General features: G+C 40.1%; 1 protein-coding gene across 9 annotated transcripts in view; it reads left to right on the top strand.

Moving 5' to 3' along the window:
- Positions 1 to 16,356, top strand: part of SPECC1L (sperm antigen with calponin homology and coiled-coil domains 1 like) — a 135,698-nt gene that overhangs the window by 24,120 nt on the left and 95,222 nt on the right. For 3 of the 9 annotated variants that reach the window (XR_011505501.1, XM_044775374.2, XM_070516586.1), the window contains 2 exons: positions 3,787 to 3,976; positions 15,463 to 15,616. Coding sequence is in view for 6 of the 9 variants with exons in the window: in XM_044775374.2 (XP_044631309.1) it covers positions 3,824 to 3,976; positions 15,463 to 15,616 (307 nt within the window). In the remaining 3 variants the exon portion in view is untranslated. Of the gene's footprint in view, positions 1 to 2,695; positions 2,826 to 3,786; positions 3,977 to 5,551; positions 6,030 to 15,462; positions 15,617 to 16,356 lie in introns of those variants that run through there. The other 6 variants (XM_044775370.2, XM_070516584.1, XM_070516585.1 and 3 more) reach the window with 5 other exon arrangements.

Genomic DNA, 16,356 nt, shown 5'->3' with positions numbered 1-16,356 from the left:
TGTCAGTGATACTGCATGTGGGATTTTCTATAAATGACCTCAAAGGTATTTTCCGTTTTTTTAAGAGTCTGTGGTTTGATTTTTAAATACTATTTTATCTACCATATGTGGAAGGTAAGAGATGGCCCTTTATTTGTTTCCCTCAGTAGGTTTTAATTATACGGTCTCCTCATCCATGTGAAGGAAACTGGAGCTTCCTGTGTGGCTGTGGCTGTAATTAGCTGTAGGCGGGGCTCCTGGAGCTGTAAATCCTGTCCTGAGGAGCCCCACTACTGGGGCATCCTGGGGAGAGTTCCGCCACCCCGACTGCAGCCTTCTAAGTGCAGGCTTATTTCTGTAAACGAGAGTGGTGTGCCTCTGCTCATACCTAACAATTATTTTAAATAAAGTAGCAGGTATCTATAAATTAATATGATTATAGCGAAGAATTTTACTTTTACAACTGTAACCTAATACATACTGATTTAGACCTGGTAATACATTTTCTGCTCTGAAAAAGATTTTATATTAAATAACATGATAATTAGTACCTTCAAAATGAAAAAATTTTGGTCAAGAATACAGCACTGACCCATCGGACAAGTAGATAAATCTAAAAGGGGCAGATTGAACAGTATGGTTTTAGTGTTGTTACATTTTGTTCATATCTTGTGAAATTGAGATCAAAACTGCACATTCCTGAGGAAGCTCTTATGTGTGGTTGCTTTGGAGGCCATTTGGAGCGGCCGGCAGGGTGTAGGGTTTGGAATCAGACGACTGTCACTTAAGAATGGTTGACTCAGGGAGAGTTACATATACTCTCTGAGCCCCGGTTCCTTTATCTTTCAGTGCCCACGTGGGCTCTTGTGAGAATTTGATGAACTGTGCTGGGTCTGGCCAGCTATTTCTCCTCCTTAACCAGGCGGGGGGCCCAGACCTACTGGTGAGTTGTAATCTGTTGAGGATCATTATCCTTAATAACAGCTTTATTGAGATATAATTCGTATGCCGCACAATTCACCCATTTAAAGTATAAGATTCAGTGGCTTTTAGTATATTCACAGGGTTGTACAACCATCATCACAATCTAATTTTAGAATGTTTCATCCCCCCAAAAAACCCTGGTTCCATTAGCAGTTAGTATCCATGTTCCCTACCCTCTGTTCTACTTTCTGTCTCTCTGGATTTGCCTATTCTGAACAATTTCTGTAAATGGAATCATACAATACGTGGTCCTTTGTGTCTGGCTTCTTTTATCTGGTATAGTGTTTTCAAGGTTCATCTGTTGCCCCGTGCATCAGTGCTTCATTCCTTCTTCATGCCCAAATGTTATTGCATTGGATGGATATACTACATTTTGTTTATTCATCAGTTGCTGGACATTTGGAATTGAAACAAAAAGTTATTTTGTATGCAGAAATCATTTAATAATGAGATATGATAATAATATATATCCAATAAGTAACAAATACATGCTCATAAGTCAAAAATAATTTAAATGCTAACAACGAATTCCGTCATAGTTTAATTGGGAGAACTTTTTGAGGTTGGGTTGTTTCCAGTTTTTGGCTATCATGAATAATGCTTCTGTGGACTTTTGTGCGTAAGTTTTTGTGTGGATGAGTGTTTTCATTTCTCTTGGGTATATATCCAGATATCCAGGAGTGGAATTGCTGGATCAGGTGGTAACTCTGTGTTTAACCATTTGAGGAGCTGCCAGCCTGTTTTCCAAAGTGACTGAACCATTTTACATTCCTACCAGCGGTGTTGTGAGGGTTCCAATTATGCCACAGTCTCTCTAACATTTGTTACTGTCTTTTTGATTGTGGCCATCCTAGTGGGTGGATGGGGTAGATCATTAGGTTTTGACTCTGTGACAGAGGCAGCAGCAGGAAAGGGACAGTCTGTTACGTTGTCCAGTATGGTAGCTACCACGCAACTTTCAATAGATTGAATAAAATGGAAAATTCAGTTCCTCAGTCAGACTAGCAACATTTCAAGTGCTCAATAGCCGCAAGTGGCTAGTGGCCCCATACTGGACAGCATATACATATATATGTAGAACATTTTCATCCTTGCAGTAAGTTCTACTGGATAAGGCTAGTCTAGAAAAAGTTAGTTTGACAGTGGCTAGAGGAGTAGGCAGAAAATGGTAGGGAGTCTAAGTGGTGCTGTAGAAAGGAGTGGAGGCATGGAATTTGGGGAAGAGAAGAGAGAAACTTTGGGGAGCCATTTACAAGATATGAGACTTAGAAAAGAAAAGATAAAAAAGGGAAAGGGAGTAGTTGAAGAAAAGGTTCTTAGGAACTTGATTTTTCTACAGTATCTTGAGTTAGTGACAGATCCATTCGAATTCCTTCGTTTTATAGATGAGAAAGCACAGCATTGCTGGTTGTCAGGGATCAGCATGACTGCATTGAACCTCTCCTGGGAAGCTACTTGAATCTGTCGTGTTCATTTTCAGTATCCTCTGGGAAGGTGTAGGGAATGGGTGGTAAAGCTGAACTAGAAGGAACACTTCCTCTGGGCAGATTGCTCAAGTGGAACAGGAAAGTAGAAAGCAGAAGCGCTAAGAGCAGGCAGGAAACTTGATCATTACTGAATGGAGCATTTTCTGTAAGGAGAAACCAGGAAGTTGGGGGAAGGCCGGAGGGAAGAGCCTGAGGTCTCACTGTGTTTCGGTTGATGTTAATAACAGCGTTCTGTTTGCTCCCAGGCCTTATCACGTTGAGGGTGGAGCGGAGCCCCCTTCGTGCCCTGTCTCACTGTTCATGCCGCCAAACCAGTTTGTACAGTTTGTGTTACGTCAAGGCAAGTTAAATCTGGAGTGTTCGAGCACAGTCTAGGTAAAATATTTATTAAAGCTATTGGAATGAACCTTTTCTTTTCCAAGAAGTTATTCTGTAAGTTTCTCTTTATTTTTATTAGTGTGTAGAAATCTTGATAAAATAGACCAACCTCTTTTTTGTGTAGTCTAGTTTCTCGGAGTCATCATACATAAACTTCATGACATTCCCAATAGGCCTTGGTTTTTGCTAGTTGTGCTACTCTGCCCAAACTAGGCCAGTGTGTCTTTCCAGACTCAGTGTTGCTGCAGAGACTGCTTTGCTAGCTCAGTTAATAATGGTGCATTTAAGGGTCTAAGTGGCTGCAGCTGTGTTTGCTGCCAGCGTTATTCCAGGTCCGCTAAGCTATGAAATCAGGTGTGTGCCACTGAGGTGGAAGACTTGTCATCGTCCTTGCACGTGTGTAGAGTGCCCTTATTTTCTGAACCAAAAATCGAGGCTCATGTTCTGATAAGGAATTTTGATGCTGCTCTTGATGAAAGAGAGATGCTGGGAAATATATTGAGATTCTGACTGTTGGAGTTTCTGGGATATTCTGCTGGTTTATGTGGGGATATCGGAACAAATATTTGAAATTAGGACTATGCTGGATAATTTGGAAAGTATATTCACCCATAGTACCTGCAAAATGGCTAATTCTCAAGGGCTAGGGTGCTTATTGCTTCCTTGAATGCTAAAGATAATGTACAGTGTGTTCTGTTGAGGCAGTTCCTTTAGAGATCTAGGATATTCTTTTTACTGATTGAACTAGAGGGCACAAAATAATTTCAAATTAGTAATATTCAAGAAGGAAGCCTTGAATAGGGTGCATTCTGATTAGCAAGAATTTTTCAACTTTTATTTTCTTTGGCAACATCTGGCTTTCATTTTTATTTATCACATGGTAAAATTTTTCAAAAACAAATTTCTAAAGAGCTTTCTTACAATTTTGTTCTCAGTATAATGCCATTTCTTTCCACAGATTTGCTTGTAAATGCATCACAAAGAGGCATCCCAGAATGAAGAAAACAAGCAGGAGTGTTGGCTCAGTGCCTAAAGTGTCTGGGATAAGCAAAACGCAAACAGTAGAAAAAACTAAACCGGAAAACAGCTCTTCAGCATCTGCAGGAGGCAAACCCCTAAAGTCTGGAACAGCAGCATCATTGTCAAAGGTATTAACATGGCAGCGTTTGAATACACGATGGATTGTAGGAGGAGTGAATCTTACTATGTTTGATTTGTTAAATAAACGTTATTTGGGGTTTGCCCTCTTCTGGTGCTGGGAACACACAGCCTTTGGAGAGTTCACGGTATGGTGGAGTTAGTTGGTGTGCTTGGTCTGTCTTTATGAACAAAACCAAATAGTAGGTCTATACGTGAAACAAATCATTGTGCACCTGCCTCGTGCACGGCTCTGTGCCGGTGTGAGCTGGAGGTAGAGTCTGCCTTCCAGGAGCTTGTGGAGTAACGGATAGAGGTGAGTCACACACACAGATAACCAAGATACTCGAAAAAAGTCAGATGACCCTGGAGAGCAGGAAAGCAGTGTAAGCAGTTTCAAGTAGGAAATACTGTTTCCAGCCTGGGGAGGTTTTATGCAAAGAACATGTGTACTTGGTGTTAAAGGATGACCGACAATAACATTCCTGAAACCCCTAGACAGGGGTTTTTATTGTCACTCACCCCCTTACACACCATAAACTCTTATTCTTTTTCTGACAACTGATCAGTGTTAATCCTAGTTAAAATTGGGTGATATTGATTTAGTAAGAGCATAACTAGTTTTCTTTACACTCCTTTAGAGGCCAGCCTTGCTCTTGTTAGTATGGGATAGTGATTCATTAGATCATGGGCTTCAGGAGCAGACAGACCTGGGCTTCATAGGGCTGTGGTCAGTATGAAATGAGGGAATATGGAAAAGTGGTTAGCACAGGGCCTGGCACTTAGCAAGTGCTTAGTAAATGATAGGTAGCAGCATTTTTATTGGTTGGCTCTAGAAACTTTTCCCCAGCCCAAGATTGACTCCTGAAAGTAACAGTCTTCGCAAGGGTATTCTCAGTGTCTGTTGGTTTCGACCATCCAAGGGACAAGATGGCTCCAGGCCATTTTTCTGCTGGTCAAGTCTTAGATGTCATTGCACAGAGACTCACTCAGTCATTGTCTTCTAGACTTTCTTTCTTTCTTTTTATTTTTGAAGGTTGGCACCAGAGCTAACATCTGTTGCCAATCTTCTTTTCTTTGTTCTTCTTTTTCTTCTCCTCAAAGCCCCCCAGTACATAGCTGTATATTCTAGTTGCGAGTGCCTCTGGCTGTACTATGTGGGACGCTGCTTCAGCGTGGCCTGATGAGCGGTGCCATGTCTGCGCCCAGGATCTGAACCAGTGAAACCCTGGGCCGCCAAAGCAGAGCGCGAGAGCTGAACCACTCAGCCAGGGGGCGGCCCCCTCTTCTAGACTTTCTCAGTCCGGAATTCATTTATTTGTTCTTTGCTTGTTTGTTTTAGGGCTGTGGTGTTTTGGGTAGAAACTTTGATTTTATGGAGAAAACCTGGAGAGGGTTTTTGTTAGTCTGATAGGGAGAAACCAAGCACTTCCTGAAACATGATCCATTCTAAAGCCTTTTGTCCATTCAGGGCTTTGGTAGATCCTGGCTTAATTATTTTAAGAAGCATCTCACAGGAACAGCTGGTGAGGGACTTCCTTTTTTGTGTTGAAAGATCTAGCAGGAAATGCTGGTTTTTCTATTCTAGAGTTGTCAAAACTGAACCCAGACTTACTCCATGGGCTTGGAGGTGCTCCCAGATTTCCTCCTTGCTACAGTCCTGATGAGCTGCTAGGTGTCATTCTGTGGCCTGGAGGATGGTACCAGGAGTAGACCTTTGTCCTACTTCTGTTAGTCTGAATCAACACCCTGACTTATTTCCTTGGCGGCAGTGCTGTTCCTCTTTCGTGTAAGAGAGCTGGCATTTTCTGCCCTAACTGGTTACTCAGTTGCTGGTGCTGTCTTCAGAGTAGAGTGCCTGTGTGACTGGGTGACCTGTTATTTACGTGACTGGAAGAACAGGTCGAAACGTTGGCATTGGATGTGCACTACTGTCTTCCTTCTGTTGCCTCCTTGTCAGTGGCAGACAGTGTCTTTGAAGGTTTACTATGGAGTGTGCACTGAGCAGGCGTGTCACATCTTCGGAAGCTTGGATCCAGAGTTCTGCTAGTTTGGTCTTGCACAGTAAGTACTTTCTCATTGTGAAGCAGAGCTGTGTATCTGCTGTGTGCCAGCACATGCCGGCTGTCCATAGCTTTGGCTCTGCTGTGTTGGCTGGTTTGCTTAAGTAGTTCTGTACGTCGGTGAGGAGTGGGGACAGTCATGGAAGAGGGGAAGCTATTTGGCAACACTTTACCTGGACTGGAGCAACTGCTTTTACTTAAGGGAGGAGAAGAAAAAAGTCTTAGAATAGAAAAGTCTTGAATAGAAATTGAAATAAGAAGACACAGAAGGAAAGAAGAAAACAGTGAAAATGAACAGAAAAATTAAAAAAGTTTCGGGACCCCACAAACTTCAGTGTTACTTTCTTTTTCTAAGTTCTCATATTTCACTATGCTTCTCTAGCATATAGACAGCTCCCACAACTTGAATTCTGTAACTGTGATGGAGCAGTGATGATTAACCAGATGAATGAAGCGTTCGGCTCTTAATCATTTGGACACCACGCCACGTACTCATCCATTCGTGTGGACAGCCACATGTGTGTGTCTGTCACCGCGCAGTATTCTCATGACTCTTTCCTTACAGTGGCAGGGTATGGGGATGTGCCTGTCTTTACCTCTCTCGTGTTAATTAGTATTTGAGGCTAGGTCTGGTTGACAGGCAGAGGAAAGGACCCTTTTGACCCAGAGCACCTCACGGCTGGTTGGAGCTTTTGTCAGTATGAAGTGAAGCACTGCTGCTGTTCACAGTGACTTTTTGGGGCAGTGGTTCCCCTCTTGTCAGTAGCTGTGACATCTGGCTTGGGGCCTTTGTGTGCTTAATTCTCCTGTGACACAGCCAGTAGAGAGGATTGTTTTCCATGTAGAGGTGGTCTCCTACCTGCCTGTGCTTTCCGGGTTTCACACACTGCTCGAGTGGTCATGCTTAATCCTGGTAGAAGTAATACACTTTTTCCTTGTACTGAGAAGACTTTTTTTCTAAAAATTGACAGATGGGAATTAATAAGCTTCAGTTACTAAAGTTAGAATCTCTCAAAATAATTGACTCTCGGTGACTCTGTGATCATACCTTTTCAGTGTCAAAGTTAGTTAACAGTATGATGGAGGAATCCATCTCTGAAACTTAAAAGGTAAAACTTCAAAACTGATCTTAAATTTGAGATGAAGATGCAGACTGTGAAACGTGGACTTTACCTTGAGAAGCATAGGTTCTTTGGTTCTAGTGTTTCATTATTTGTATGGAGATTGTACTAAACGATTTGTGTTTTGCCTCTGTTGTTAAAAAGTAGGCGAGAAATCTATTCTTTCATCAATTTCAGTTTGGACTGTTGCTCATGGGGGATGTTGGCCTGTGGGAATGCAAATATATTAACAGAATTGTGTAACAAAAATGAAAAGAAATGGAAAAATTGCAGAGAGCCTGCAAGTAGCCTCGTGTAAAAGAGCAGCAAGTTGGAGAGTGCAGAGTTGTTTTCTGTTTTCCTTTTACTCTGTTGCCGTATAGCGCACATCCAGAGAGCTTCGCAGAGGGTCTGTGTTGAACTTAGTGAATCGCCACAAAGTGAACATTCCCCGCGGCCACCACCCAGGTCGAGAAACAGAGCCCTCTTGGACCTCAGCGGCTCCCTGAGCGTCCCCCTCTTAGTCGCTGCCCTTCCATCCTCTTCACAAGCACCTACCGTCCTGACTTCTAGCACCAGAGATTAGTTTTGCCAGTTTTTGACCTTTATATAGATGTAATCATACACCATGTTCTTTTTCTCCGTGTCTGATTTCCTCAACTCAGTGAGTGATGTGGTCATGATACCCGTCCATATTGTTCCTATAGTAGTGGCTTCTTCTTTGTTGCTGATTACTAATCCATGGGATGACTACAAGTCCTTCACCTCTTCTGCTGTTGATGGACATCTGGAGTCTCCATTTGGTGACTATTAAGAATAATGTTGTTGGGGCTAGCCCCGTGGTATAGTGGTTAAGTTCAGCATGCTCTGCTTTAGTGGCCCGGGCTTGTGGGTTCAGATCCTGAGCATGGACCTATACCACTCATCAGCCATGCTGTGGCGGCAACCCGCATACAAAATAGAGGAATGTTGGCAACAGATGTTAGCACAGGGTGAATCTTCTTCAGAAAAGAAAAGGAGAGAGGGAGAGTGTTATAATCACTTTTATACGTGTCTTTTAGTATACATGTGTACCATTTCTGTTGGCTCTATAACTAGGAGTGAAATTACTGGGTCATGGGGTATGCACTGTTCAGCTTTAATAGACATAAGGCCAAATACTTTTTCAAAGTGGTTACTAGTTTACACTCTTGATTTCTCCACATTTTCATTTTCACCATTCAGGTGTGTGTGGAGGGAATCTGAAGTGGTTTTAATTTGCATTTACATTATTATTGATGAGATTAAGCATGTTTTCATCTTATTTTTTGGTGGACATTTAGATGTCTTTGTGAAGTGCCTGTTCAAATCACTTGCCCATTTTTCTAATGTGTTTTTTTTTTCCCCAACATTTTTTTTGTGGTAACATACACGTAACATTTACCATCTTAAACATTTTTATGTTCAGTAGCATTAAGTACACTTACATTGTTGAGCAACCATCACCATCATGTGTCTCCAGAACGTTTTCATCTTGCAAACTGAAACTCTGCACCCAATAAACAACAACTCTCCATTCCCTCACTCCCTCCAGTCCCTGGCAACCGCTGTTCCACTTCCTGTCTCTAAGTCCCACTACTCTGAGTACCTCATATGAATAGAATCATATGGTATTTGTCTTGTTGTGACTGGCTTATTTCACTCAGCATAATGTGCTTAAAGTTCATCTACAGGGCTGGCCCAGTGGTGCACTGGTTAAGTGCGCATGTTCTGCTTCGGTGGCCCGGGGTTCGCCCCTTCAGATCCCAGGTGTGGACATGGCACTGCTTGTCAAGCCATGCTGTGGCAGACGTCCTACATATAAAGTAGAGGAAGATGGGCATGGATATTAGCTCAGGGCCAGTCTTCCTCAGCAAAAAGAGGATTGGCAGATGTTAGCTCAGGGCTGATATTCCTCAAAAAAAAAAAAAAGTTCATCTGCAGTGTAGCATGTGTCAGAATTTCCTTCCATTTTAAGGCTGAGTAATATTCCATTGTATGTACACACTGCATTTTGCCTATTCATTCTTCCATCGATGGACATTTAGGTTGCTTCCACCTTTTGGCTATTGTGAATAATAGATGTGAACATGGGTGTTCAGGTATTTCTTAGAGACCCTGCTTTCACTTCTTTTGGGTCATATGGTAATTGTGTTTTTAATTTTTTGAGGAACCACCATACTGTTTTCCACAGCAGCTGCACCATTTTATATTCCTGCCAACAGTGCACAAGGGTTCCAATTTCTCCACTTCTTCACCAGCACTTATTTTTTCTGTTTTTTTTTTTTTTTTTTTTGAGAAAGATTAGCCCTGAGCTAATGTCTGCTGTCAATCCTCCTCTTTTTGCTGAGGAAGACTGGCCCTGAGCTAACATCTGTACCCATCTTCCTCCACTTTATACATGGGACTCCTACCACAGCATGGCTTGCCAAGCGGTCCTATGTTCGCACCCAGGATCCGAACTGGCAAGCCCCGGGCCGCTGGAGTGGAACGTGCGCACTTAACCACTATGCGACCGTGCCGGCCCCATTTTTTTGATGGTAGTCTTCCCAAAGGGTATGAGGTGTGCAGTGCCTTTTTTGGTACTGATTTGTAGTTCTTTACCTATTCTAGATGTTGAACCTTATGTCGTTTATACATGTTGCACATATATTCTCCCACTCTGTGTCTTCTCTTTTTGTTTCTTTAATGGTATCTTTTGATGAATGGAAGTTCTTAATTTTAATAAAGTCCAGTTTGTTAATCTTTTCTTTATGTTAGTTTTTGTGTGTGTGTGTTTTGCTTGTAAAATTTTTACCCATCCCAGAGTCAAGAAGATAGTCTCCTATGCTTTTTTCTAGGAGCGTTATTCTTAATCTATCTGTAATTAATTTTTTTCTTTTTCCCCCAAAGCTGCCCAGTACATAGTTGTATATTCTAGTTGTGGGTCCTTCTGGTTGTGCCATGTGGGATGCCGCCTCAGCATGGCCTGATGAGCAGTGCCATGTCTGCGCCCAGAATTTGAACTGGCAAAGCCCTGGGCAAACAAAGCAGAGTGCACAAGCTTAACCATTCAGCCATGGGGCTGGCCCCCTGTAATTAATTTTTTAAAAGGTTTTTATTGGGGCTGGCCCCGTGGCCGAGTGGTTAAGTTCGCACGCTCCGCTGCAGGCGGCCCAGTGTTTCGTTGGTTCGAATCCTGGGCGCAGACATGGCACTGCTCATCAAACCACACTGAGGCACCATCCCACATGCCACAACTAGAAGCACCCACAACGAAGAATATACAACTATGTACTGGGGGGCTTTGGAGAGAAAAAGGAAAAAATAAAAAAAATCTTAAAAAAAAAATACTGTAGACTTTAGTCACAGCTAAAAAAAGAAAGAAAGGTTTTTATTTTGAAAAATTTTTAAACTTAAAAGTTGAAGGACTAGTACAAAGAATGCCAGTATACTCTTTGCTAAGATTCCCTACGTGTTACCCTTTTCTCATGGCTCGTCATTTTCACTATAGACATATGTAACAGATCGAATTTTTTTCTGGAACTGTTTAGTGTAAATTGTAGAGATAATGCTGGTTTACTGCTGAATATTTCAGTGACTATTTCAGCATTTCCTAAAGAACAAGGACATACTCTTTTATAACCGTAGTACTGTTACAAAATCTAGAAATGACATTGATAGAATGCTAGTATCTAATCTACAGACATCAATTAAATTTTACCAGTTGTCCCACTGTACATTTTAGCAAAAAAGAAAATTTTTTTCTGGTCCGGATTAAATCTAGGATCATGAATTCCCTTTGGTTGTTACACTTTTCATTCTCTTAAATTTGGAATAGTTCCTCACTCTTGGTCTTTTATGACCTTGACATTACTGAAGAGTGTAGGCCAGTTTATTTGGTAGACTGTCATCCAAATTTGGGTTTGTCAGTGTTTCCTTGTCATTAGGTTGGGGTTATATGTTTTTGGCAGTAGTCCCACAGAAGCCACGTGTCCTTGGCGCTGCGTTTTTGAAGGCACATAATATCAATCTACTCCATTCCTAGTGATGTTAACTTAATTTGGTTAAGGTGATGTCTGCTAAGTTCCTCCACTGTCAGATTACTGTTTCCTTTTGTAATTAATAATTATCTTGTCAACAATACTTTGAGACTTTGTAAATATCTTCTTTTTCATCAAACTTTTGCCCTAGTTTTAACAATTTTTGATAATTCTTTCCAGGATCAATTACTACTATGATTTTTCCAAATGGTAATTTTTTAATTCCATCATTCCTTCTACATTCATTAGTTGGCATTCTACTATAAGGAACAGTTTTTACTTTTTCTCCATTTATATAGTCACTTATATTAGTGTGGATTCATGGATTCTTATTCAGTGAGCTATAAATTTTTAGCATCTTTATTTTGATGCTCAGATTGTCCCCTATTTGTCCAGTGGGAGCCCCTTCAAACTGGCTCCCGTATCTTTTTGACATGTTCTTATTATGTTTTGAGCAATTCCTTAATTTCTGTCCTGATAAGTTTTGTACTTTTCCAGCCCTGCCCTAGAATCAGCCTTTTCTTCAAGGAGGCCTTGTTCCTTTTAGTGGAGGATGGAACTTAAACCGTCTGGAAGCCAGTGTGCTCATTGCTTTTGAGTCTGTTGTTTCTAAGCCCTCTCAGTGGTCAGAGATAGAAAATACAGACACACACACACACACATGCATACGTACATATCTGTATCAATTTCTGTGTTTCTTTCTCTTCATACGTATTAAAACCTATAAGTTCACACTGAGACTTCCAGTTCCAGTTGATGTACAAGGTTCATAGGACCCTTTCCACTTTCCGTAATTGTGATCCTTTCTCCAGCAGTGAGAAACCTGGTTTCATTACCTATAATATATTTACTTATTTTCTCAATCCTAGAATCTATAGAAAATGGTTAGAGAATTGCTCACCCATACCACTGCAAAAAACAAATCTATTAGTTGGAGGTCAAAATTTACACTTTTTTGTCTTTGTCTTGAGAAAACACTGTGTTCCAAAGATGTTTGGATTGCCCCCCCATTCCCACCCCGTGTGGATATGTTGTTCATTTGAAATACATTTGGGCCCCTTTGTTCCTACTGTGTTCCATTTTAGGTTTCCCGCAGCAGTGTTTATTTTATTCATTTGTGTATTGTGAGCGTGTGAATCACTGCCGTGCTTCTGTAAGTCAGAACTGTGTGAGAACATGTGCTGAGAAGTGCCGCTCCCCTCCCCCGTTCCTCCTTACTCTGTCCCACCCACCCCTTGGAGGTAAACAGTCTAGTGTGGTTTTTGTTTATGCTTCCTGTGTTTCTTTTTGCATAAATGAGCATGGATATTTTTTATTTCCTCTTTCTAGAAGTTGGCATAATTAGATATACTTTTGCACGTTGCTTTATCTTACTTAAGGTACTCTAGAAATCTCTCCATACCAATTTGTAGCAATCTTTCTCATCCTGTTTAATATTTCATTGCATGGATGTACTATAGTTTATTCAGCTACTTTCCCATGTATGGGCATTTAAGGTGTTTCCAGTATTTTGCAATTAAAAATGCTGTAATGAATAACCTTCTGCATATGTATCTTTGTATGATTGGAGGTGTGTCTTCAGCTTAATTCCTAGAAGTGAGACTTTAATTCCTAGAAGTGGGACTTCTGGGCAAAAGGTAATTGCGTGTGTAGCTTGTTAGGTGTTGTCTGATTCTTCCGTAAGACTTTCTCAGGGTGCATTCTGAGGAACTCCTGCGAGAGTGCCTGTTTCCCCACGTCCTTCCCAGCAGAATGTCTCCTGCCTTTTCATTTTTGCCAGTTGGGTAGTGTGAAGTGGGGTCTCTGTTGTTGGATTTTCATTTCTCCTACTGTGAACTTGACTGAGCATCTTGTTTTGTGTGTGTGTGAATTGATTGTATGTGATTGTTCGTTTTGCTCACTTTTCTGTGTGGTTTTTTGCCTTTTCCCCCTAGTTTTGAAGAGTTCTTTGTGTATTAGGAATATTACCCCGTTATCTATGAGATATTGCGAATACATCCTCCCAGTTTCTCATGGTTTTTTTTTTCTTATTTTGCTTATGATGATTTTTTTGGCCATACAAAAGTTTTTAGAAAAATTTTTAAGGTTTTAATTTTTATGTAGTCAAATTTATTAATTCTTTGTTTTATCATTCAGGATTTTGAATCATAGTTAGAAAGCCGTGGAAATTTTTGTTATGATGTGAAATAAGGCTCATTCATTTTTTTCCCCTTTATGAATATATAATTAACCTAGCATCATTTTTTGAAAAACTGATTTTTTCTGCACTGCTTCTTTGGTAATCGATCAAGCGTTGATACATGCAGTTTCTTTCTGGATTCTGTTCTATTCCACTGGTTTATTCATGTGCCAGTGCTGTACTATCATAGTAATTATAGTAACTGCAGAGTTCTTGATTTGATGCTCTGATGTATGTTTAACTTTGCCATTACCCAAAGGTTGACTGTGAACAGAAAAGTGTGACAGTTAAGCCACTTATCACATGACTGTGTAGCGTGGTTTTCATGTGTAGTTATTGTGAAAGGAAAGAATACCTTATGGAGGAAGAAAAATTAGTTCAAAGATAATTTTAGTTTTTATTAACAGAATATAAAAGATGATTTGAAAATGTAAGAGTGTGTTGAGTTTACTTTTCATTGCTGGATAAGGTACAAATTGACAGGAAGGAGATGTAACTTGATTTACAATTTTTTTGAATCACAGTTGATGACCAATTTCATTAACAGAATCTAGTTTTAAAGAATATGAACGAACAGTCCTTAATGATGAATGCAGTATCCCCCTTCCTTGGTATATAACCTAGATTTTTCGTAATGTAACAACTCTGAATTAACAAAGCTTAATTCTGTTTAAGTTATTTAAAACATTAATCATTTTCCTGCCTCTTTTTTAGTAAGACAGATCGACCTACCTAATGGTACATTTTAACTTAATTATACAATAGTATATTTTAACTTTCATAATTGAATGACGAGAACAATCTCCTCCATTTCGAGTCACTGACATTTAGAACTGGAAGAATCTTTAGAGCTTAGTTATTTATGAACCATTTTAGTTTGTAGAAATGAATTTATCATGATTATCTGAGCATGGCTCCAGATAGAAAGCGGTGTAAGTCAGTTGGTTAACTTATGTCTTCACCTTAACAGGACAAAACTTTTTGATTCTTTTATTAAAAAGTAGGGCTTTTTTCCCCACAGATCTTTAACTCCTTTGTGTTCTTTCTCATTTCTAGGAGAAGTGAAAAACAGATTTCTTCAATATTTTTCTTAAGTAATAATTTTATACCCAATTGAATTATCCAGAATGCTTGTTTTTTTTTAAAAGCTCATATTTTTTCAGTCATATTTATAAAATATAAATAAATATTACAAATGATCTTTCTCAAGCAGTGTGATCATTTAGGCTAACTCTCTCCCTAACCATAAAATCTCTAGTTTTTTATTTATTAGGCCTTAAAAAAGTCTCCTTTCCATTTTGGCTTAAATTAAACTACTAAAAAATAGATAAAGTAAGAAAATAAATTTCAGAATAATTTCTTGTAGATATTGGCTCCATCATTGAATCGCTTCAGAGCAGTGAAGATTATTTCTGACTCCTAGTGATATTTTTTCTTTTTTTTTTTTGGTGAAGAAGATTGGCCCTGAGTTAACATCTGTTCCAATCTTCCTCTTTTTACTTGAGGAAGATTGTCCCTGAGCTAACATCTGTGCCAATCCTCCTCTGTTTTGTATGTGTGATGCTGCCACAGCATGGCTTGATGAGTGGTATGTAGATCTGTGCCCAGGATCCGAACCCACGAACCGGGGGCCACTGGAGCAGAGTGCGTGAACTTAACCACTATGCCACTGGGCTGGTTCCCAGTGATATTTTTCTTTAGAAATTGCAAGATGGCATTTCCTGTGGCATTGTAGAACTTTCCTGAGATAGCCCATGTGATATTGTTCAGATGATCCCTATTCATAAGCCACATCCTAGATGGAAGAGTAACGAGGAGGCTGTCTTCACTACTTCCCATCCCTCACTAAATCTGGCACATGTGGGCAAACAGTGGCTTCCATAAAATTGTAAATGACGTATATGATTTTCATATTTTAAAAAGAAGTATGTGATTGCTCATAAACCAGTAAGAGATTCTGTTTCTGTAGCACAGTGTGATGTCCTGCTTGGTAACTGTCAGAAGGTCTTTGTAGAGCTCTAGAACTCAATGTAAAAGTCAAGAGCTTTGTGTAGTCTCAAAATGTTATTTAATCTTGCTTCATCTAGACAATTTGTTATTTTCTGTTGCTTTTAGACCAAGAGCAGTGATGACCTTTTAGCTGGAATGGCTGGAGGGGTGACAGTGACTAATGGTGTTAAAGGAAAGAAGAGCACCTGCCCTTCCACAGCATCTTTAGCATCTGCCCCTGCCATGACCACTGTGGAGAGCAAATCCAAGACTAGCACAGGTATGAGTGGCACTCCGCGTAAGAGGTAAACTGCCTGTTTGTTTGCATAGGCAGAGGACAGTGGTATTGAGGGGAGTCCATCTAATTGTAGAAATTTCAAACATGTACAAGAGTATTTGGTATTTCAGCCGCATGTCCTCATTACCCATCTCAACTGATGGCCAATCTTAACTCCTTGACGCCCACCTTCCCCCTTAATTTTTTGAAGCAAATTCCAGATGTCATAAAATCATCCACAAATATTTACTTATCTTTGAAAGATAAGGACTCTTTTAAAAATATAATCACAATACTATTATCAGTCTTGAAAATAATAATCATTCCTCAAGTCATAAATTATTGAGTATTTAAATTTCCAACTGTCTCATAAATATTACATGTATATTTACTATATGTTTGTTTAGATCAGGATTCATGTAAGGTCCATGTATAATCATTGCTGATGTGTCTTTTAAGTATTTTTAAAAATTTTTTAATTTTATTTGTTTTGGTGAGGAACATTGGCTCTGAGCTAACATCTATTGCCAAACTTCCTCTTTTTGCTGAGGAGGATTGTCCCTGAGCTCACGTCTGTGCCAGTCGTCCTCTATTTTGTATGTGGGACACCACCACAGCATGGCTTGATGAGTGGTGTGTAGGTCTGCGCCTGGGATCCACACGTGTGAACCCCCAGGCTGACTGTGGAACTCAGTCTCCAACTGTGAGATTTGGGGAGAGGAGCCTCTGAGATGTCGGGTGTA

The sequence above is a fragment of the Equus asinus genome, chromosome 8 (assembly GCF_041296235.1).
Source record: "Equus asinus isolate D_3611 breed Donkey chromosome 8, EquAss-T2T_v2, whole genome shotgun sequence".
NCBI classification, from domain to species: domain Eukaryota; kingdom Metazoa; phylum Chordata; class Mammalia; order Perissodactyla; family Equidae; genus Equus; species Equus asinus.
This window is presented reverse-complemented; position numbering and strand designations above follow the sequence as displayed.